The sequence below is a fragment of the Piliocolobus tephrosceles genome, chromosome 21, assembly GCF_002776525.5.
Source record: "Piliocolobus tephrosceles isolate RC106 chromosome 21, ASM277652v3, whole genome shotgun sequence".
In the NCBI taxonomy this organism is placed as follows: Eukaryota; Metazoa; Chordata; class Mammalia; order Primates; family Cercopithecidae; genus Piliocolobus; species Piliocolobus tephrosceles.
In genome coordinates this window covers 31,687,388-31,711,568 of record NC_045454.1, presented here as the reverse complement: position 1 = coordinate 31,711,568, position 24,181 = coordinate 31,687,388, and the positions used below count along the sequence as shown (strand labels likewise).

Sequence of the window (24,181 nt, the reverse complement as noted above, 5' to 3'; positions counted from 1 at the left end):
TATCCACACCTTCCCATGTTAAACAACCATGAAAGGATCATTTTTAATATTGCAGTTCATAAAATCATGCTGAGAATTCTGCATGGCATATTAGAAGCCATGATATAGAGAATGTAGAGAAGGCTCTGGTATATAGAAAAGAAATACTTTGCAGAGACCCTTGACTATCATAAAAATTTAAAAAGCAGTTAAACTCATTAGGGAAGATAAACACAAGTAGCGAAAGCGAAGTACAGGTTTGCAAATACTAAACACATGGCATTCCAGGAAGCAGAGTGGACACAGCTCTTGATCTGAGACATGTTTAGCTTTAAAAAAGCCATTTTTTCTCTTATCTCTGGGAATCTTTTCCAGATGAGATACTCTGGACAAATTACACCTGCATATTGAGAATATGCCTTTAAAGCTGTCAGTACCACCTGTTTGCCTACTACCACCACACTCATAGGCAGAAGGACCAAGACCTGCAGAAAACGTTCACCTATTTTTGTCCTTTATAACAGAAGAGATTCAGCAAGAATGAACTCTTCTATGGAGATACTAATATGAGTTTCACCTTTTCTATCCTCAAGTGCCCTCCTCTGCCATGGACACCAGCAATTTTTGCTACAGTAATGGAAATATGGGCCACACTGTCCTGTCCCTACCAAACCCAAACAGAACAGGCCCTGTAACCACTGTTTAGTGCAAAAGTCAAACTTAACTCTTGTGTACGTATCTTGAACCCTTTATAATTGATTCTAGCCTCATTTTAGAGTCACATGAGGAACTTAATTAAAACCTGAACCAAACTATAAATAGAATAAGCAGGCCTGACCTAAATAAGGCCTCCAAAAGGGGTGAATCTGAACAGAAAAAAAGCAGAGAGACAAACCTATGTAGAATTCTGTTCTCTGTGCCACTGGGGTATTTCCTGTTTGGTTTTTCCTAAGCTTACCTAAGACAAATTTAAATTCCACAGTTTGTGTAATTTTAATCTTAAAAGCCACTGCCCTCTCAATTTTATAACATATACCAATAAGCAATTTAAACAAATCCCTTAAGGTTTTCTAGGGGAATTTATTGTTGTAAGATAAATATGTATTCTTGCCGGGCGCGGTGGCTCAAGCCTGTAATCCCAGCACTTTGGGAGGCTGAGACGGGCGGATCACGAGGTCAGGAGATCGAGACCATCCTGGCTAATACGGTGAAACCCCGTCTCTAATAGAAAATACAAAAAACTAGCCGGGCGACGAGGCGGGCGCCTGTAGTCCCAGCTACTCGGGAGGCTGAGACAGGAGAATGGCGTGAACCCGGGAGGTGGAGCTTGCAGTGAGCTGAGATCCGGCCACTGCACTCCAGCCTGGGCGGCAGAGCAAGACTCCGTCTCAAAAAAAAAAAAAAAAAAAAAGATAAATATGTATTCTTAGCAAGGTAAGACGAATAGAAACAGTAATATTAACTCTTTTTTCAACAAACATTCCTTCAGGTGATGATATCAGAAGTCAGAACAATACAAAGAAAGTGGAAAAATAAAGCCCAAGTTTTTTTTGCACACATCTACTCATTGTACCAACCATATAATACTAAATTCAACCATGTATCCAGTTGGTAGTCTAGACTAAAAATTCCTGGATGATGGGGACAATGACTGCTTCGTCTATTTTTTTAAATGGCCATATGAAACGGTAGAAATTAGTTTATCTGTTTGAGTCTCCAGATCTCCTCTCTGTTTTTCACCCAACTACAAGGAAACTGGAAAAACTCTCATCTGGGTACCAACTCATATATGATGAGAAACAAGAACAGAATGACTAATTTATCTTAGACTGAGACAGAGAAGAATTAATCATTCTTGTCAGCCTAACACAATTCTGTTCTGGACATTTTCAAATGTTGGAAAGACGTCTAGTTGATTGTGAGAGAATTCCCAGTGACCCAGAGCTGACTGCCCAATAAGCCAGGCAAGAAAGAATTAGGCTTTTTTTTTTTTTGGGAGATGGAGTTTCACTCTTGTTGCCCAGGCTGGAGTGCAGTGGCGCAATCTTGGCTCACTGCAACCCCCAAGCAATTCTCCTGCCTCAGCCTCCCAAGTAGCTGGGATTACAGGCATGTGCCACCATACCTGGCTAATTTTTTTTGTATTTAGTTGAGATGGGTTACACCATGTTGGTCAGACTGATCTCGAACTCCTAACCTCAGGTGATCCACCCACCTTGGCCTCCCAAAGTGCTGGGATTACAGGTGTGAGCCACCGCACCCAGTCTCAGGCTGATTCTAAATAGAAAACAGAACTGCCTGGCCGGGCACAGTGGCTTGCTTATCCCAGCACTTAAGGAGGCTGAGGCGGGTGGATCACGAGGTCAGGAAATTGAGACCATCCTGGCTAACACGGTGAAACCCCAACTCTACTGAAATAAAAAAAAAAAAGAATTGCCGGGTGTGGTGGCAGTTGCCTGTAGTCCCAGCTACTCAGGAGGCTGAGGCAGGAAAATGACATGAACCCGGGAGGCGGAGCTTGCAGTGAGCCAAGATCGCGCCACTGCACTCCAGCCTGGGCGACAGAGCAAGACTCTGTCTCAAAAAAAAAAAAAAAAAAGAAAAAGAAAGAAAGAAAGAAAAGAAAAGAAAATAGAACTACCCTGGTAGAGCTCCAGAACCTGCATCACCTGTCCTGATTAGCTAGCTCTTAGGTAGGAAAAAAGACAAAAATACTCTACTCCAGTATCGTATTTTATGGGTAGATACAGCTGTGGTCATAGCTCTGGACATTCTGTGGTCTTGATCTCTCACTCCTAATATGCTTGTTACACTTACAGATTCTGCCATTAGATTCTATTTACACCTGGAGCCTCTCACATAAGTGTTAGTAGGTCACTGAACAAAAGCTGAAAAGTCTGGCCAGGTGCGGTGGCTCAAGCCTGTAATCCCAGCACTTTGAGAGGCTGAGACAGGCGGATCACGAGGTCAGGAGATCCAGACTATCCTGGCTAACACAGTGAAATCCCCTCTCTACTAAAAAATACAAAAAACTAGCTGGGCGAGGTGGCGGGCGCCTGTAGTCCTAGCTACTTGGGAGGCTGAGGCAGGAGAATGGCGTGAACCCGTGAGGCAAGCTTGCAGTGAGCTGAGATCCGGCCACTCCAGCCTGGGTGACAGAGCCAGACTCTGTTTCAAAAAAAAAAAAAAATCTGAGCCGGGTGTGGTGGCTCAAGCCTGTAATCCCAGCACTTTGGGAGACCGAGACGGGTGGATCACGAGGTCAGGAGATCGAGACCATCCTGGCTAACACGGTGAAATCCCGTCTCTACTAAAAAATACAAAAAACTAGCCGGGCGACGTGACCGGCACCTGTAGTCCCAGCTACTCGGGAGGCTGAGACAGGAGAATGGCGTAAACCCAGGAGGCGGAGCTTGCAGTGAGCTGAGATCCGGCCACCGCCCTCCAGCCTGGGCGGCAGAGCGAGATTCCGTCTCAAAAAAAAAAAAAAAAAAAAAATCTCGAAAGTTCAAAAAGTCGCCCTCTCAAAGGGGTCTTTAAGATGTCTATGCTGATTTCTCACAATGTAGAAAATGTCTCCTGCTGATTTTCTGTATATTCTCAATCCCAAACCTGGCCTGTTTTGTGAATCCCAGGCAGACGCCAAAATATATGTGCAGATTGTGTTGGATCAACCTGGCTCTGCATTCTTGGGTGTTAAAGCAAGCAGGGTACAATCAAAAAAGAGATCCCCTCGTGGAAGCTGCTGTAGCACATTTTTAATAATATATTTACCTTAAAAAAAAAAATGAGGCAACATGAATATAAGTAAATCATTTATTTGGGCCAAGCTTGAGGATTATAACCTGGGAGCAATGATTCAAGTTGTCTGGAATGTAAACTTTAGCAGGGGTTACAAGTAGATTTGTAAATGCAAAAAAGAGGGCAGAGAGTGGACTGGTACAAAGTTGTTCATCAGGTCCACTTAGGCCAGGCACAGTGGCTCATGCCTGTAATCCTAGTACTTTGGGAGGTCAAAGCGGCTGGATCACCTGAGGTCAGGAGTTGAGGTCAGCCTAGCCAACATAGTAAAACCCTGTTTCTACTAAAACAAAAAATTAGCCGGGCATGTTGGCACATGCTTGTAATTCCAGCCACTCGGGAGGCTAAGGCAGGAGAACTGCTTGAACCCAGGAGGTGAAGGTTGCAGTGAGCCTAGATCGCACCATTGCACTCCAGCCTGGGCAACAAGAGTGAAACTGTCTCAAAAATCAACCAACCAACCAACCAAAAAAAAAAGTTGTCAGGAAGTCTTATTTATTTACAGAAATAACACTGATTATTGATTGGATATACATTATTAAGGTTTAAAGTATGGGTTATAGTATCCCGTGTGGCTTTATTAGTTTAGCTTATAGCTACTTGTGGCAATAGCAAATAGTTTCAAGAGATAAATACATAGTTCAAAGGGAGGAGAAAGAAATAATTGTGTTCTCATTTTAATGTATCTGAGTTTGAAAAAAGGACTTGCATTCCTCAGATTGAAGTTTTTTTTATTTCTCAAATCTGAAAACCCAGAATCAGAATTTGGGGCTGCAGATTTAGCGGAGCTAAATCTGGTGGAGTAGCAGCAGGTTTCACCTTCACAGTTTAGGGCATTTTTAGCAAGAGGAAGAAAGTCAAAGTGGAGATCCTCATGTCTACATGTCTACTCAATGCACACATTACGCTGATCGGGTTTCTGGGCCCCATGGTCTGTGAATCACTTTCAGGTCTGAGGATACAAAAGTCACTGAAAAAGGTAAAACAGTCAGGTGCGGTGGCTCACGCCTGTAATCCCAGCACTGTGGAAGGCCGAGGCAGGCAGATCACAAGGTCAAGAGATCAAGCCCAATCTGGCCAACATGGTGAAACTTGGTCTCTACAAAAAATACAAAAATAGCTGGGTGTGGTGGCACTCGCTTGTAGTCCCAGCTACTTGGAAGGCTGAGGCAGAAGAACCGCTTAAACCTGGAGGCAGAGGTTGCAGTGGGCCGAGATGGTGCCACTGCACTCCAGCCTGAGCAACAGAACAAGACTCCATCTCAAAAAAAAAAAAAAAAAAAGAAAGAAAAAAAAAGAAAGAGGTAAAATGGTTGGTTCCTTCTCTGTGAAGTTTGTAGAAATCTTATCTATCCCTTCTAGAAGTGACTACAGTTAATTATATATACCAAATAGGTCAAAAAAAAAAATTCCACCTGCATATTTAGGGAACGTCATACACTTTGCAGCACAACTGTGAGTAGACTGGAAGCCTGAAAGGAAAAGTTTCCTCTAGATTAAAGCTTGGTTGGCACCTTATGTGTTTATATTATGTCCAGTAATTCAAAACAGTGTTTGGAAATGGAATTTTTATTTTTATTTTTTATTTTTTTATTTTTTTGAGAGGGAGTCTCGCTCTGTCGCCAGGGCTGGAGTGCAGCGGCCGGATCTCAGCTCACTGCAAGCTCCGCCTCCCGGGTTCACGCCATTCTCCTGCCTCAGCCTCCCGAGTAGCTGGGACTACAGGCACCCGCCACCTCGCCCGGCTAGTTTTTTGTATTTTTTTAGTAGAGAGGGGGTTTCACAGTGTTAGCCAGGATGGTCTCGATCTCCTGACCTCGTGATCCGCCCGTCTCGGCCTCCCAAAGTGCTGGGATTACAGGCTTGAGCCACCGCGCCCGGCCGGAAATGGAATTTTTAAAAAAAATTCTGCAGTCCCAGAGAAACTCCAAAATGATAGAACAGAATTTTATTACACAATTAAACCAGAATGTGAGTGGAATCACAGTAAATCTGCTTAAGAGACTGCAAGACAGACAGTTCAGCAGGTTTGCTGAGCCTAAGCATTGATCCAGGCTCAGTTTCTACTTACAGTGGTGACATGGAAAAAATACTGCTGGGTTTGGCTGAGTGCAGTACTTTGGGAGGCAAGGCAGGCAGATCACCAGGTCAAGAGATTGAGACCATTCTGGCCCAACATGGTGAAACCCCATCTATACTAAAAATACATAAATTAGCTGTGCGTGTACTCCCAGTTACTCAGGAGGCTGAGGCAGAAGAATCACTTGAAACTAGGAGGTGGAGGTTGCAGTGAGCTGAGATCGCGCCACTGCACTCCGGCCTGGCGACAGAGTAAAACTCTGTCTCCAAAAAAAAACAACACTGCTGGGTTTCCAGCATGAGTTCAGATGATGATAGCTCCAAGGGTTTTCATCGTGCATTCACAGGCACCACGAGACACTAATAGAGCTTCTGAAACAGATACTCAAAGCATTTGAAAGAAAAACAGCTCTCTATTTGAGTAACACTGTATGAGAAAAAAAAAGAAGTTAACAGCATCTTAAGAAAAAACTTAGATTAGATGTAAGATTGATCAAGTCAGCCATAAAATATTCCCCTTAAAGAAATTTCTCTCTAAATGAAGTGCACAGCTACTCTCAGCACAAGAAACATGAGCATTATGAAAAAAATATATATATTCTCAGCAGAATTTTCTAAGGTTTCTCTTCCATGTCTGCTGCTGTCTCATATTCTAGCCATTGGATGGGCGTTCCATATTGGAAAACATCTCACAATTTCCACAAGCACCTTTTGATGAAGAATTGAAATCTTGAGTTTATGCATATAGTGTAATATATTCAAGCTTGCAACACAGCTAACTGAAGAGCTACTATGTGTGTGTTTTTTTTTTTTTTTTTTTTTTGAGAGGGAGTTTCACTCTTGTTGCCCAGACGGGGGTGCAGTCTTGGCTCACTGCAATCTCCACCTCCCAGGTTTAAGCGATTCTCCTGCCTCAGTCTCCCAAGTAGCTGGGATTACAGGCATGCGCCACCATACCCAGCTAATTTTTGTATTTTGAGTAGAGACAGGGTTTCTCTATGTTGGTCAGGGAGGTCTTGAACTCCCAACCTCAGATGATCCACCCGCCTTGGTCTCCCAAAGTGCTGGGATTACAGGTGTGAGCTACTGCACCCAGCCTTTTTTTTTTTTTTTTTTGAGATGGAGCTTCACTCTTGTTGCCCAGGCTGGAGTGCAATGGCGAGATTTTGGCTCACCGCAGCCTCCACCTCCCGGGTTCAAGCAATCCTCCTGTCTCAGCCTCCCAAGTAGCTGGGATTACAGGCATGCATCACCATGTCTGGCTAATTTTGTATTTTCAGTAGAGATGGAGTTTCTTCATGTTGGTCAGACTGCTTTTGAAATCCCGACCTCAGGTGATCCACCCACCTCAGCCTCCCAAATGCTGGAATTACAGGTGTGAAGCACCGTGCCCAGCCTCCAAAGAGCTACTATGTTTTCTGAGTGGCCACTTGACCTGCTTTTATTTGTCCTGTAATAGGAGCATTCCAATTTAGTTAAATGAAAGACTAAAATTAAGCTTACCTGTAATTATCCAATATTGGATAAATTAATAAGCATGTCAGACTAATATCTATTGTAACGATTTGGTAGTGACTTTTCTTTGGATATTAGATACAAATATCTAAGTACAACCAACTTTAATGTGCTAGTCATAATGTATGTAGCATTTTAAAAAATTGTCTGTAACCATATTTCAGTTAAAACTACTTTATATGGCCGGGCGCGGTGGCTCAAGCCTGTAATCCCAGCACTTTGGGAGGCCGAGACGGGCGGATCACGAGGTCAGGAGATCGAGACCATCCTGGCTAACACGGTGAAACCCCATCTCTACTAAAAAATACAAAATACTAGCCGGGCGAGGTGGCGGGCGCCTGTAGTCCCAGCTACTCAGGAGGCTGAGGCAGGAGAATGGCGTAAACCCGGGAGGCGGAGCTTGCAGTGAGCTGAGAACCGGCCACTGCACTCCAGCCCGGGCGACAGAGCAAGACTCCGTCTCAAAAAAAAATTAAAAAAAAACTACTTTATATTTCAAAGTATGAGTAAGAACATTAAAATAACTATTTAGGTCAGGCGCGGGTCTCACGCCTGTAATTCCAGCACTTTGGGAAGCCGAGGTGGGCAGATCACAAGGTCAGGAGATTGAGACCATCCTGGGTAACACTGTGAAACGCCATCTCTAATAAAAATACAAAAATATTAGTCCAGGCGTGGTGGCTCACACCTGTAATCCCAATACTCTGGGAAGCTGAGGCGCGCAGATCACCTGAGGTCAGGAGTTTGAGACCAGCCTGACCAACATGGAGAAATCCTCTCTCTACTAAAAGTACAAAATTTAGCCAGGCATGTTGGCACATGCCTGTAATCCCAGCTACTCAGGAGGCTGAGGCAGGAGAATAACTTGAACCCAGGAGGCAGAGGTTGCAGTAAGCCGAGATTGTGCCATTGTACTCTAGCCTGGGCAACAGGAGTGAAAATCCATCTTAAAAAAAATAATAAACTTAAGGAAAAAAAATACAAAAAATTAGCCAGACGTGGTGGCACATGCTTGTAGTCCCGACTACTCAGGAGGCTAAGGCAGGAGAATCGCTTGAACCTGGAGGCAGAGGTTGCAGTGAACTGAGATCGTGCCACTGCACTCCAGCCTGGGTGACAGAGTGAGACTCCATTAAAAGAAAAAAAAAAAAAAAAACCACACACACACACACACACACACACAACTATAGACTCCACAGTTGAGTTTACACACTGAACTGCTCTTGCTTTTGCAGTATAAGTACTTCAGCTTGTAAATATTAGATAATTACCTTGGATTACCAGTTTTCTGTCAAAAAAACTTATTCAGTATTTTTCAGTTTTTATCATTCTGTATTTCTAAATTTAATTCTTTCTTCATACTAATTTCTGTGTGCTCCTAAAAAGAGCTTTAATCTAAACAAATCTGTGTCTACTTTAAAAGACTAAAAAACAAAAAAAGATTAAATTTTCCCAAATCAAAAAAGCAACAAAAATATCTCCATATAATCTAAATGCTTTAAGAAAAAAGAGTTGGCCGGGCGCGGTGGCTCAAGCCTGTAATCCCAGTACTTTGGGAGGCCGAGACGGGCGGATCACGAGGTCAGGAGATCGAGACCATCCTGGCTAACACGGTGAAACCCCGTCTCTACTAAAAATACAAAAAAACTAGCTGGGCGAGGTGGCGGACGCCTGTAGTCCCAGCTACTCTGGAGGCTGAGGCAGGAGAATGGCGTAAACCCGGGAGGCGGAGCTTGCAGTGAGCTGAGATCCGGCCACTGCACTCCAGTCCGGGCGACAGAGCGAGACTCTGCCTCAAAAAAAAAAAAAAAAAAAAAGAGTTGAACAAGATACTCTCTCGCATTTTCAGGTAGGATAATAAAGCCTCTGATTTATAATTTATATATATATTTTTTGAGACGGAGTCTTGCTCTGTCGCCCAGGCTGGAGTGCAGTGGCACAATCTCGGCTCACTGCAAGCTCCGCCGCCTCCCGGGTTCACGCCATTCTCCTGCCTCAGCCTCCCTAGAAGCTGGGACTACAGGCGCCCGCCACCTCGCCCGGCTAATTTTTTTGTATTTTTTAGTAGAGACAGGGTTTCACTGTGTTCGCCAGGATGGTCTTGATCTCCTGACCTCGTGATCCGCCCGCCTCGGCCTCCCAAAGTGCTGGGATTACAGACTTGAGCCACCGCGCCCGGCCAATAATTTATATATATTTTTAAAACAGCCAAGTCTGGACATATTGAACTCTTGAACATCTGAATTTCAGTAGACATTGGATTCATTGAGTTCCATCTCAAAAAACAAACACACACAAAACCTGACATCATAAAAGAACAAGAGTAGAAAAAGCAAACTGACTTCTAAGCTAACAGAAGACAAGAAATAACAAAAATCAGATCTGAACTGGAGATTTAGACATAAAAAATGATATAAACATGGAGAAGGCTGGGCGCGGTGGCTCACAACTGTAATCCGAGCACTTTGGAAGGCGAAGGTGGGTGGATCACTTGAGGTCAGGAGTTCGAGAACAGCCTGGACAAACAGTGAAACCCGGTCTCTACTAAAAATACAAAAATTGGCCATGTGTAGTGGTGGGCACCTGTAATCACAGCTACTCAGGAGGCTGAGGCAGGAGAATTGCTTGAACTGGAGAGGCGGAGGTTGCAGTGTGCCAAGGTTGTGCCACTGCACTCCAGCCTCGGCAATAGAGCGAGATTCTGTCTCAAAAATAAAACAAAAAACAACAACAACAAAAAGGAGAAATCCAGGAGTAAAATCTTTGAAATAATTAATAAGATAAATAACCCACTAAAGAGATTAATGAAGAAAGAGAAGATCCAAATAAACAGGATTAGAAATGACAAAATGGCCATTAACACTGACCCAACAACTATAACACAATAATTACTGAAGTCTGTAATGAACACCTCTATGTAAACGAACTGGAAAATCTAGAATAGATAGATTCCTAGACATATACATCCTCCAAAGACTGAAAAAAAAAAACTATCCCTGAAGAGACCAACAAAATCCAAAGTTGAAGTATAATAAATAGCCTACAAACCAATAAAAACCCAGGACCAGACATATTCACAGAAGAATTCTACCAGATGTACAAAAAAAAGCTGATACCATTCTTACTAGAGACATTCCAAAAAACTGAGAAGGAACTCTTCCCCAACTCATTATATAATAGCATTATCCTGATACCTAAACCTGGTATAAAACAAAGAAAGAAAACTTCATGCCAATGTTCTCAATAAACAATGATGGAAAAATTCTCAACAAATTACTGGCAAACTGAATCCAGCAGCACATCAAAAAGCTAATCTACTATGATCGAGTAGCCTATATCCCTGGGATGAAGGTTATTTCAACATACACAAATCAATAAATGTGATTAACCACATAAACAGAACTAAAGACCAAAACCACAAGATTATCTCAATAGATGCAGAAAAATCTTTTAGGAAAATATAACGTTCTTCATCTTAAAACCCTCAACGAACTAGGTAGGCATTGAAGGTACATACTTCAGAATAATGAGTTATGTCACAAAAGCCAACATACAGAATGGACACAAGTTGGAAGCATTTCTCTTTGAAGACTGGCACAAGACAAAGATGCCTTCTCTCATCACTCCTATTAAACATAGCATTGGAAGTACTGGCCAGAGCAATCAGGCAAGAGAAAGAGAGAAAGTCAGACTATTCTTGCTTGCAGGTGGCATGATTCTACACCTAGAAAACCCGATAGCCTCAGCAGAAGAGATGGGGTTTTTTTTTTTAATTTTAATTTTATTTTTTGAGACGGTGTCTTGCTTTGTCACCCAGGCTGGAGTGCAGTGGCACAATCTCGGCTCAATGAAACCTCCACCTCCCGGTTTCAAGCAATTCTCCAGCCTCAGCCTCCTGAGTAGCTGGGATTACAGGCCACACAACTATGCCCAGCTAATTTTTGTATTTTTAGTAGAGACAGGGTTTCACCATGTTGGCCAGGCTGACCTTGAACTCTTGACCTTATGATCCGCCCACCTCGGCCTCCCAAAAGTGCTGGGATTACAGGCATGAGCCACCACGCCCAGCCCCAGAAAAGCTTTTAAACTGACAAACTTCAGCCAAGTTTTAGAATACAAAATAAATGCACAAAAATCAGTAACATCTCTGTTACATCAACAATTATTGAAGCCAAAAGCCAAATCAAAAACACAATCCTATTTGGCACAAAAAGAATCAAATATCCAGAAATACAGCTAACCAGGGAGGTGAAAGTTCTCTATGACAAGAATTCCAAAACTGCTTCAAAAAGTAAGAGATTACACAAACAAATGGAAAACCCTTTTATGCTCATGAATAGAAAAGGTCAGTATCATTAAAATGGCCAAACTGCACAAAGAAATGTACAGACTTAATTCTGTTTCTATCAAACAACCAAAAACATTCTTAACGGGACTAATTACAACTATTTAAAAATACTTATGGAACTAAAAAGGAGTCTATATACCCAAGGCATTCCTAAACAAAAAGAACAAAACTGGAAGCATTGTATTACCTGACTTCAAACTATACCACAGGGCTACAATAACCAAAGCAACATGGTACTGGTATAGAAACAAACTCATAGACCAATGCAACAGAATAGAGAGTCCAGAAATAACGCCACACATCTACAACCATCTGATCTTCAACAAAGCTTACAAGAGAAATGTAAAAAAAAATTCTATTTAATAAATGTTGCTAAAATAACTAGCTACTACTATGTAGAAGACTGAAACTGGACCCTTTTCTTACATCGTATACAAAAATCAACTCAAAGTGAATCAAAGTCTTAAATTTAAAATGTAAAACTGTTTTTAAAAAAAACTTTAGAAGATAACCTAGGAGAAATCATTCTATACATAGGAACCAGAAGATTTCATGATGGAGATACCAAAAGCAACTGCAACAAAAGGAAAAATTGACAAATGGGACCTAATTAAAGAGTTTCTTCATAGCAAAGAAAACTATCAACAGACTAACTGAAAACAGACAACCAGCTGGACGCGGTGGCTCACATCTGGCCAACATGGTGAAACATCATCTCTACTAAAAATACAAAAATTAGCTGGGCATGGTGGCACGCGCCTGTCATCCCAGCTACTCAGGAGGCTGAGGCAGGAGAACTGCTTGAACCCAGGAGGTGGAGGTTGGCGTGAGCCAAGATCATGCCACTGCACTCTAGCAGAGCAAGAGTGAAACTCTGTTTCAATTTAAAAAAAAAAAATTATGTGGTAAACAATTAGTCATATGAAAACACTTCTAGGAGTTACCACAAGTTTCATCTCATAAAATTTAGCCTTAAACTCAGAAACCAAGATGACAGGATATAGAATACAGATAATCACCTTTACAAATTTACCGTGCAAAAAGAGTAACTGATGTTTTTATGAATCTGTGTAACTCACCACTTACATACCACGTTTTCTTATAAAAATGTATTAATTTTCTATAGCCAAAGTAAAAGAGATTTTCCCTATTCTTTTCCTTGGTAGCATTCTAAAAGTATTGGAATTCTGGTGAAAATCACCCAGCCATAAAATAAAAGACACCTGAGAAGATTCCTAAACTCACTGTGGGAAAGAGAAAGGTAAATGAGAATTTATTTTTTTTATTTATTTTGTAGACAGAGTTTCACTCTTGTCACCCAGGCTGAGTACAATGGCGCAATCTCAGCTCACTGCAACCTTTGCCTCCCAGGTTCAAGCGATTCTCCTGCCTCAGCCTCCCGAAGTAGCTGGGATTACAGGCGCCCACCCCCATGCCCAGCTAATTTTTTTGTATTTTGAGTTGAGATGGAGTTTCCCCATATCGGCCAGGCTGGTCTCGAACTCCTGACCTTAGGTGATCCACCCACCTCAGCCTCCCAAAGTGCTGGGATTACAGGTGCCCGGCCTGTGACACTGTAGCACACATAGCCATAGTGGTTATCTTGATTTATCCCTAGAGAGTACTGAAACTCAGGACCAGAAAACAACAACAAAAGGAAGTGTGGATGAGGAAAAATCACCCACATTTTTCAAAAGGAAAAACTTGACCTAAAAACATTCTGAAAGTCTCTGGCTGGGCATGGTGGCTCATGCCTATAATCCCAGCACTTCGAGAGGCAGAGGCAGGTGGATCACCTGAGGTCAGCAGTTTGAGAATGGCCTGACCAACACGGAGAAATCCCCGTCTCTGCTAAAAATACAAAATTAGCCAGGCGTGGTGGTGCAGCCCTGTAGTCCCAGCTTCTCAGGAGGCTGAGTCAGCAGAATCGCTTGAACCCAGGAGGCGGAGGTTGCAGTGAGCTGAGATGGCGCCACTGGGCAAAAAGGGCTAAACTCCATCTCAAGACAAAAAAGAAGAAGAAGAAGAAAAAAAAGTCCTGTGCCCAGGGAAAATAAAAGGATAAAAGAAGCCGGGTGTGGTGGTGGAGGCAGGTGGATCATCTGAGGTTAGGAGTTCGAGGAGTTCGAGACCAGCCAGGCCAACATGGAAAAACCTTGTCTCTAATAAAAATACAAAAATTAGCTGGGAGTGGTGGTAGGCGCCTGTAGTTACAGCTACTGGAGTGTCTGAAACAAAAGAATCACTTGAACCAGGGAGGCAGAGGTTGCAGTGAGTGAAGATCACATCACTGCACTCCAGACTGGGCAGCAAAGCAGCATTCATTGTCTCAAAAAAAAAGACAAGGGAAGGAAAGGAAAAGAGGCACAGAGACTTTTATTTTTTACAAACAGCACAAGGGGATTATTTTTTTGCTTTCTTCTCAATATGGAAAGTATTTTCAAATAGAAAACAAAATTTAGGCTGGACTCAGTGGCTCACGCTTGTAATCCTTGCACTTTGGGAGGCCGAGGCAGGTGGATCAGGAAGTCAGGAGTTCGAAACCAGCTTGGTCAACATGGCAAAACCCTGTCTCAATTAAAAATATTAAAAAATTAGCCGGGCGCGGTGGCAGGTGCCTGTAATTCCAGCTACTCGGGAGGCTGAGGCAGGAGAATCGCTTGAACCTGGGAGTTTGCAATGAGCTGAGATTGCACCATTGCACTCCAGCCTGGGCAACAAAGAAAGACTGAGGGTCAGGGGTGGGCGGGTGGATGGATGGAAGGAAGGGAGGAAAATTTATTTAAGTGCTATCCAATGATTTGTCAAAAAATAATTAAAATATCTATCTAAAGTGTACAGATATCTAAAATATCTTTAAAACATATCTCTGTATCTAAAATGTACACACACACACACAAAAAATACAGCCGGCGCGGTGGCTATTTCTAAGTACTGTAATCCCAGCACTTTGGGAGGCTGAGGGGGGTGGATCATCTGAGCTCAGGAGTTTGAGACCACCTGGCCAATATAGTGAAATCCCGTCTTTACTAAAAATATAAAAAATTAGCTGGGCATGGTGGCAGGTGCCTGTAATCCCAGCTACTAAGGAGGCTGAAGCAGGAGAATCACTAGAATCCAGGAGGTGGAGGCTGCAGGGAGCCAAGATAGTGCCATTGCACTCCAGCCTGGACAAAAGAGCGAAACTCCATCTCAAAAAAAAAAAAAGAGGCCGGGCACGGTGGCGCAAGCCTGTAATCCCAGCACTTTGGGAGGCCAAGACAGGCGGATCACGAGGTCAGGAGATCAAGACCATCCTGGCTAACATGGTGAAACCCCGTCTCCACTAAAAAAATACAAAAAAAAACTTGCCGGGCGTGGTGGTGGGCGCCTGTAGTCCCAGCTACTGGGGAGGCTGAGGCAGGAGAATGGAGTGAACCTGGGAGGCGGAGCTTGCAGTGAGCTGAGATCCAGCCACTGCACTCCAGCCTGGGCGACAGAGCAAGACTCCGTCTCAAAAAAAAAAAAAAAAATAGTTGATAATGTGAATTAGGGAGAAGAAGGTGGCATTTGTGAATGTCAGAAAAAAAGGAAAATTTAGTTTTCTTTTTTTTTCCAGAGGGAGTTTCCCTCTGTGGCCCAGGCTGGAGTACTAGGAGATCTCGACTCACTGCAAACTCCGCCTCCGGAGATCAAGCGGTTCTCCTGCCTCCCAAGTAGCTGGGATTACAGGTGCCGGCCACCACAACTGGCTGATTTTTTGTTTTGGTTTTTTTGAGACGGAGTCTCACTCTGTTGCCTAGGCTGGAGTGCAGTGGTACAATCTGGGCTCACTGCAACTTCCGCCTCCTGGGTTCAAGACATTCTCCTGCCTCAGCCTCCTGAGCAGCTGAGACTACAGGCACACACCACCATGCCCAGCTAATTTTTGTATTTTTAGTAGAGACCGGGTTCCCTGTTGGCCAGGCTGGTCTCGAACTCCTCACCTCGTGATTCACCCGCCTCGGCCTCACAAAGTGCTGGGATTACAGACGTGAGCCACTGAGCCCGGACTGAAAATTTAGTATTTTACTCAAATCCATTAGGCTGCAGGAATGGGGAGTCGGGTGTAGACTTCAGACCCTGCTTGAAACATATGAGAAAAATGCAGAGGAAAATCATTCTTCTGTGGAGTGTGAAAATAATTACGTGGCAGGCAATTAGACTGAGATCGCTCTAATGTCAAGGTTTCTACCTTATAAAAATCTAACTCAAATGTGTATTTTGTAAATTACTACACTGAGGAAAACAAAATTCAGGCTTAAACAACTATAAACTGCCAATTAACCCGATTATATAACCAGGAAATTTCCACCTTAATCATACAGATTAAAAAACTATATAACTCTACCTAACAAAGTATTGAATTTGGTTTTCTTCATCATGCACCTTCTAAAAGTCTTTCCTGGCCGAGCGCAGTGGCTCACGCCTGTAATCCTAGCACTTCAGGAGGCCAAGGCGGGCGGACTGCCGGAGCTCAGGAGTTGGAGACCAGCCTGGGAAACACTGTGAAATCCGGTCTCTACTGAAACAGAAAAAATTAGCCCAGTGTGGCGCTGCGCGCCTGTAGTTCCAAGCTACTCAGGAGGCTGAAGCAGGAGAATCGCTTGAACCCGGAAGAGGAAGGCTGCAGTGACCCCAGATGGCATCACTGCACTCCAGCCTGGACAACAGAGCAAGGCAACGTCTCAAAAAAAAAAAAAAAAAAAAAAAAAGTCTTTCCTTCATTTGCCATGGACCACAAACTACAAACCATAGCTGGGTGCTCTACAGTCTTAAATTATTCTTTGATTAAATTATTTAATATTTTTGTGGTGACTCGTGTGTGTGTGTGTATATATTTTTTTGAGACAGTCTCACTACAATGCCCAGGCTGGAGTGCAATGGAGCGATCTCGGCTCACCGCATCCTCCGCCTCCTGGGTTCCAGCGATTCTCCTGTCTCAGCCTCCCGAGTAGCTGGGATTACAAGCGCGCGCCACCAGGCCCAGCTAATTTTTGTATTTTTAGTAAAGACAGGGTTCACCAAATTGGCCAGGCTGCTCTCGAACTCCTAAACTAATCATCCGCCCGCCTCGGCCTCCCAAAGTGCTAGATTAAAGGCGGGACCCACTGCACCCGGCCGACTCTCCTAAGTTTCTAATAGATGAAAAAACGGACTGGAAACGACACGGACTAAAGCTCTTCCTATTCATGAAACTGCTCATCACCAGTCAGGAGTCTCCCCTGACTACCCTCCCGTGGCCCCCGCACAATCTGGGAGAGACGCCGCGCTGCGGCTGCGGAGCTGCCCACAGAGGGCCCCAGGCCGGGACACAGTCACTGCGCAGGAAACAGACAGGAGGCCCCGGCCGGCTGTCAGCGCGGCCGCCATCTTACGGCTGAAGGGGACCGAGACGGAGCTGGGAAAGAACTCCGGCCGCTCAGATTGTGGCGCTGACTGTAGGGAGGCCTGAGTCGCGCCACAGCCCTTCCCCCTCTCAGGATGTCTGACCCGGAACTCACCATTTCTAGACTTCCGGGGGGTCCTGGCGTCTTTAGCTGTGGATCCCCCAATACCTGCAGGTCACAGGGCCACAGAGGCTTGGCCCCTAGGAGCAGAGGACACACAAGAGTGAAGACGAAACGCGGAGCTCCAACTGCACCCAGAGACAAAGGCCCCGCCACATCCCGGAAGCCTCCCTGTCCGCTCCTGCCGCGTGCCTGATTGGACGGTTTCCAGCCCAGCGCCCCTGATTGGATAACTTCTAAGGTCCTGCCCCCTCAAACTCTGAGTGAAAGAAGATGGGATCAGACGCTGGACTGAATGAGGAAAGAGTGACAGCCTAGGCTGCAGCCTTTTCAGGCAGGGCTTCCTCCCTGAGCTGAGCAGGCCCACCCCAGAGGGTATTTGCTTTTAACCTTCTGTATAAGATCATATGCACTTATAAATAATATACTATATGGCTACTAAAAAATGAAAATAATTGTTTTTAAATTTCAGCTTTTATGACCTTCCTGGCTTCTGGTCCTTTGAGTAGGAAGCATTACAAACATTGAATATTTTATTATTTATTCTCTGTGGGTTTTTTGTTTTGTTTTTTTTCTTGAGAGGGAGTCTCTCTCTGTTACCCAGGCTGGAGTGCAGTGGCATGACTGCAGCTCACTGCAGCTTCAGCAATCTAGTCTGGAGCAAGCTGGGACGACTGGCATGTGCCCCCATGCTCAGCTAACTTGTTATTATATTTTTATTTGTAGAGATGAAGCCTCACTGTGTAGTCCAAACTGGTCTCAAACTCTTGGGCTCAATGAATCCTGCAAACTCAGCCTCCCAAAGTACTGGGATTATAGGCATGAACCATCACATTCAGACTGAGATTTTATTTTATATCAAAATTTTTTTAAAAAGCATTGTGGTCCCTTAATAGAATTCAAGGAAATGTTATGCATATTTTTAAAAAATAAATTAAAAAAGCATATGCAAAAAGAGAAAATTTTTTTAAAAACTAAATATTATATAGGTAATATTACCAGAAAGAGAAAAGTTTAGATTTCCTGACTTTTAAGTTGCAGTATGCTAACGGAATATTCTTAGTGGACAGTATTCTATTTTCATAAGAAATTCAAAATCAGATAATTTCCAGGTTGTAGAAACTGATGCAAAACATAAAAATATAGAAAATCTCTAACATGTTCCCATGATATAGTATTACTTGAAATATAAACTGGGGCAAACTCAGCAAAAGACAATTTAATCTCAAGTTTCAAAATAGGTACAGAAGTTCTAATAGAATAATAAATGGAATCCAGAATTTTATTAAATAATGTTGGTATATATATGTATTGTGAGCATAAATGTAACTGAAGATGAAAAATCTGTTAATTATATAAAAAGGTTAAAAAGTGACCATTCTCTGTGATTTTGAAAGCAGGAATTGTCTAAACAGATGTGTATTTGCATTTACATTTGCCTACACTTACATTTATATATCTATATCTATTCTTTTTTTTTTTTGAGACGGAGTCTTGCTCTGTCCGTCAGACTGGAGTGTGGTGGCACGATCTCGGCTCACTGTAACCTCTGCCTCCCGGGTTCAAGTGATTCTCCTGACTGAGCCTTCTGAGTAGCTGGGACTACAGGCACATGCCCCCATGCCCAGCTAATTTTTTATATTTTTAGTAGAGATGGGGTTTCACCCTGTTAGCCAGGATGGTCTCGATCTCCTGACCTGGTTTACTGCCCACCTCGGCTTCTCAAAGTGCTGGGATTACAGGTTTGAGCCACTGCACCTGGCAGCTTTTAAACATTTTAGGAAAGCATGAGACATCCATCAATATGTGTAAGATGTATATTGGTTTGATCCAGTAATGCAGGACAACTTGAGGTGGGGGCTTCCAAGTCATAAGTAAATAAGAGATAAAAGGCTGGATTCTTTTGAGTCCTTGATAAGCATTCAACTGAATACACAATTTAGTCTGGCTCAGTGAATCTACATATCTAAATTAACAACAGTGCTGAGGAAACAATTGGATGTGCATTTGTCTCAGGTGAGGCTCAGAGAAATGACTTTTGAGTTCTGTCTGTAGTTTGTTCTCAAGGAATTTCCTTGTTGGCTAATTGTAAAGAAAGTATGTAGTTTTTTTTTTATCTTTGTAGCTATCTTATTTAGAAATAAAATGGGAGGCAGGTTTGCCTGACATAGTTCCCAGCTTGACTTTTCTAGTGGCTTAGTAATTTTGGCATCAAGAGATTTATTTTCCTTTAACAACAGAAACCTCTTTCATTATCAAGTGTAGAGGAGAATTTAAAAAACTCGTAAATGCAAATATTATTATTGCTACATATTTCAGAATAGCCCATCCTAAATTATTTTTTTGTTTGAGATGCAGTCTTGCTCTGTCGCCCAGGCTAGAGTGCAGTGGCACAATCTCAGCTCACTGCAACTTCCACCTCTTGGGTTCAAGCGATTCCCCTGCCTCAGCCTCCTGAGTAGCTGGGATTTCAGGCGTGCGCTACCATGCCTGGCTAATTTTTGTATTTTTAGTAGAGATGGGGCTTCCCCATGCTGGCCAGGCTGGTCTCAAAGTCCTGACCTCAGGTGATTCGCCCGCCTTGGCCTCCCAATGTGCTGGGATTATAGGAGTAAGCCACCGCACCCAGGCCAGAATAGCCCATCCTAATTTAATTATCATTTACTATAGACTTTTTTCATAATTTTATAGTGGATCTTAATGTCGGAGGCATTCAAACCAGAACAACTCAATCCTGAATAGCAGCTGTGTGAAATATGCTGAAGCCTACTTGGCTGCATCCCCAGGTTTGGCATTCTTAGTCACAGGATGAGATAAGAGGTCAACACAAGATACACTGCACTTATTAATTTGTCATAATCTTCTCTGTTAGCAGGGTGCAGGAAGAAACAAAGAATCACATATTTAGGTCATGGATACAGAGATATATCACAAAGCGGCTGTGGTTAGGGTCAAGAAAGAAGCTTCCCATCCCCTAGATGTTGGTCTCAGCAATATATCACAATACCCAAATTATGTGAGACCCAGGAAAAAAGGAGAGTCACATCACCTAGGTGTTGGGTCCAGTGATATTTCACAATTATCCTTTGTAGCAGGTTCTAGTCAAAAAAGGAGAGTCACAACACTTAAGTGACAAAGAAAAAAGAATATGTCATAATACCTTTCTGAACAGAGCCCATGCAGGAGACTCATAATACCTAGGTGTTGGACCCCGCCATATAAATCACAAAACAAAATGTATCAAAAGATCAGGAAAAAAAAAAAAAAAAAAAAAAAGTCATATCTTGGGCAGAACCGAGGCATTAGTCACATCACCTAGGTTCTGGGTCCATAAATGTCACAATACCCTCTGAGAAAAGAGACTTGGCAGAAGACTCACATCATCTAGGTGACAGGAACAGAGATGTCACAATGCCCCGTGTGTAGGACTCAAAAAAAACAAAAACAAATAAAAACCCACAAAGATCACATAACCTAAGAGCTGGGCACAGCTACATATCACAAGCACCCCAGTGGACAAGGCCAAAGCATGAGAAAAGAGTCACATCATGTAAGTGCTGGACTAAGTGATATGTTAGAATCCAAACTGTGAACACATCCCAGGAAGAAGAGGAGTCACATCATCTAAGTAATGGGCCCAGAGATATTTCAAAGTAACCCCTGTGGAGAGAAACCAGGCAGAAGAATCACATAGCCTGTGTGCTAGTCCCAGTGATAAGTCACTCTCTTTTATGGGAGCATGGCCATAGCAGGAAGGAAGAAGGAACACATTATTTAGGTTCTGGGGCCAAATATATGTCACAATCTCTCCTATAGGGAAAAGCCAGGTAAGAAAGTCACATTACATAGATGATGGGTTCACAAATATGTCACCATGCCCACTATGGGCAGGAGGCTCACATTACCTTAGTTTTGGGCCAAACAATACGTCACAACGCCTGATGAGGAAAGTGCTGAGGAAAAATGTAACATGGTTTTGTGTTTAGCCCAGCAGTATGTCAAAATCTACATTGTGAGCACAATGTAGGTAGAAAAAGAAGCATCACAACAGCTAGGTGCTGGGCCCAGTGATAGGTAACAATTCTTTCTGTGAGCAGCAACCTGGTAGAAAGAGTCACATTACCTGGGTGATGGGTGCACAGCTAGATTATAATGCTTCCTGCAACCAGGACCCAGCAAGGAAAGTTACGTCACCTGGATGTTGCATATAGCAACGTCACAATGGCCCATGAAGGCAGGGCACAGGCAGGAGAGTCACATAACCAGGGTGTGGGGCTCAATGATATGTCACAATGCCCCCCTGTGGGCAGTGCTGAGGCAAAAGTACAGAGTCACACCACCTAGGTGTTGGAGTCAGCAATGTGTCACAATCCAATCTGTACACCAGGTACCAGGCAGGAGATTCAAATCACTCAGGTGCTGGGCAAAGGTATACGTCACAATCACAGTCGCAAAAAAAATGTGCGAATGAACAATCCCACACATCCCATTTCTAAGTATTAGAGTCAACACATTTTGTATGTTGAGTCCAAGTACACGAGTCACAATCTCAATGGTGGACTGGATACATGCATGAGAGCTTCAGTCTTTGCTGTGGACTGTGTCCCTTAGTGGACTCACAGCCTCACAGATATGCTGAATCTTGGTTTGAGAGTCACCAGCTCACGTGTGAACCCAATCCACATTTGAGTCAATTTTCCAACCACCTCCAGGTGTAAGATTCATACTTCAACAGTGAGCTGTGTTCATGTGGAAAGTTGTTCATTTTTACTGTTGGCTGGGTGTGCACATGAGTGTCACAATGTCATTTGTGTGCTAGGCCCTGTTACAGAACTCTCTGTACCACCTGAGGGCTTTGTACAATATCCATGATAGTCACAATCTGCTGAGACTTTTTTCTAATACAAACTCATAATGATACCTGTGGACCTAGGCTCATGCATTAGAGTCAACATCTCTCCAGTTGGCTGGGTCTAGAGAAGAGTTCTCACCTGCCTATGAGCTGAGTTTAGAAATGAGTCACCAGCTTAACTGTTGTCACATGATTACATGACAGTCACAATTTTTACTGTGGACTCCATTCACGTGTGAAATTCAGGATCTCTCCAGTGGGCTCTGTCCATATGTGAGGGCGACAATGCTAACATTTGGTAGGTTGTGCATCTCAGAGTCTCACCTGTGTGCTTGGCCCTATGATAACACTCTCTGTACTGTCCAAAGACTTTATACAAAATGTCAAGGAATGGTAATCCTTTGTTCTTACCTAAAGAAAACTAAGACTTTACCCATTTCTCTAAGTCTAGCTACCAGCACCAGTATCTCTGCTATTGACTGGTTTTTAGTATGAGTATCATTATCACAACTGTGAACTGGGCTAAAGTGTATGTCACAATCTAACCTGTGAGTAGAAAGCAAACGGGAGAGTAACATCACCTGCATGCTGAGTTGGAAATACGTCACAATTTTTCAGGACAAGGACCACGCAGGAGAGTCATATCACCTGGTTGCCTGTCCAGGGTTATGTTACAATTCCTTCTCGAAAGCAAGGCACAGACAACAAAGTCATGTCACTTGGATGCTGGGCCTACCTTCATCACAATTCTCTCTGCAGGCAAGGCCTGGGCATAAGAAACACAGCACCTGGTTGCTGAACCCAGAGATGCGACACAGTCTTTCTGTGGGCAGGGTACAGATGGAAGAGGAGAGTCACACCTCCAAAGTAATGGATGCACAGATATGTCACAAGGTGCTTCCGATAGACAGGGGCCCGGCAAGAGCTTTTTACCCATTTGGTTTGACTCAGGGATATGTCATAATACCCACAATACAAGGGGCCCAGGTTAAAGAGGAGAGTGATATCACCTAGATGTAGAGGCCAGTGATATGTCAGAATCCTTCCCTTTTACAGGGTTCATGTAAAAAAGAAGAGTTACATCACTTAGGTGATAAACTAAAAGACATGTCATAATTCCTCTATTAGCAGGACTCATGCAAGAGAGTCACATCACCTAGCCATATTTTAATATATACAATACACAATCTACCAACACCTACGTGAAACAAATTGTGTATACTGAAATACGGTGGGGTCCAATGCCTAGGTGATGTGACTCTCCTGCATGGGCCCTGCCAATAAGAGAACTATGACATATCTTTCTGTTTATCACCTAAGTGATGTGACTCTCCTTTTCTACCTGAAACCTGTAGTAGGAGAGGAGAGTCACATTACCAAGGTGCTGGGCCCAGTGATAAATCACAATCCCTGGCCAGGCGCAGTGGCTCACACCTGTAATCCCAGCACTTTGGGAGGCCGAGGCTGGCGGATCACCACGTCAAGAGAACGAGACCATTCTGGACAACATGGTGAAACCCCATCTACTAAAAATACAAAAATTAGCTGGGTATGGTGGCGCATGCCTGTAGTCCCAGCTACTTGGGAGGCTGAGGCTGGAGAATCACTTGAACCCGGGAGGCAGAGCTTGCAGTGAGCTGAGATCCGGCCACTGCACTCCAGCCTGGCAGCAGAGCGAGACTCCTTCTCAAAAAAAAAAAAAAAAATCACAATCCCGCCTTGGGCAGAAACCAAGCAGTAGACGAGGGTCACATCACCTTGTTACTAGGTCAAAAAATATGGCACAGCCGGGCGCGGTGGCTCAAGCCTGTAATCCCAGCACTTTGGGAGGCCGAGACGGGCGGATCATGAGGTCAGGAGATCAAGACCACCCTGGCTAACACGGTGAAACCCCGTCTCTACTAAAAATACAAAAAACTAGCCAGGCGAGGTGGCGGGCGCATGTAGTCCCATCTACTCCGGAGGCTGAGGCAGGAGAATGGGCGTGAACCCGGGAGGCGGAGCTTGCAGTGAGCTGAGATCCGGCCACTGTACTCCAGCCCAGGAGACACAGCAAGACTCCGTCTCAAAAAAAAAAAA

The 24,181-nt window shown here is 43.6% G+C and overlaps 1 protein-coding gene across 1 annotated transcript in view; it reads right to left on the bottom strand.

Annotated features, from left to right (window-relative positions):
- LOC111524823 (zinc finger protein 43) overlaps positions 1 to 24,181 on the bottom strand; it is a 50,946-nt gene that overhangs the window by 15,657 nt on the left and 11,108 nt on the right. The window contains exons 6-7 of the mRNA XM_023190108.2: positions 22,839 to 22,925; positions 17,245 to 17,330 (exon numbers count right to left, since the gene is read on the bottom strand). Of these exons, the coding sequence (XP_023045876.2) occupies positions 17,245 to 17,330; positions 22,839 to 22,925 (173 nt within the window). The remainder of the gene's footprint in view (positions 1 to 17,244; positions 17,331 to 22,838; positions 22,926 to 24,181) is intronic.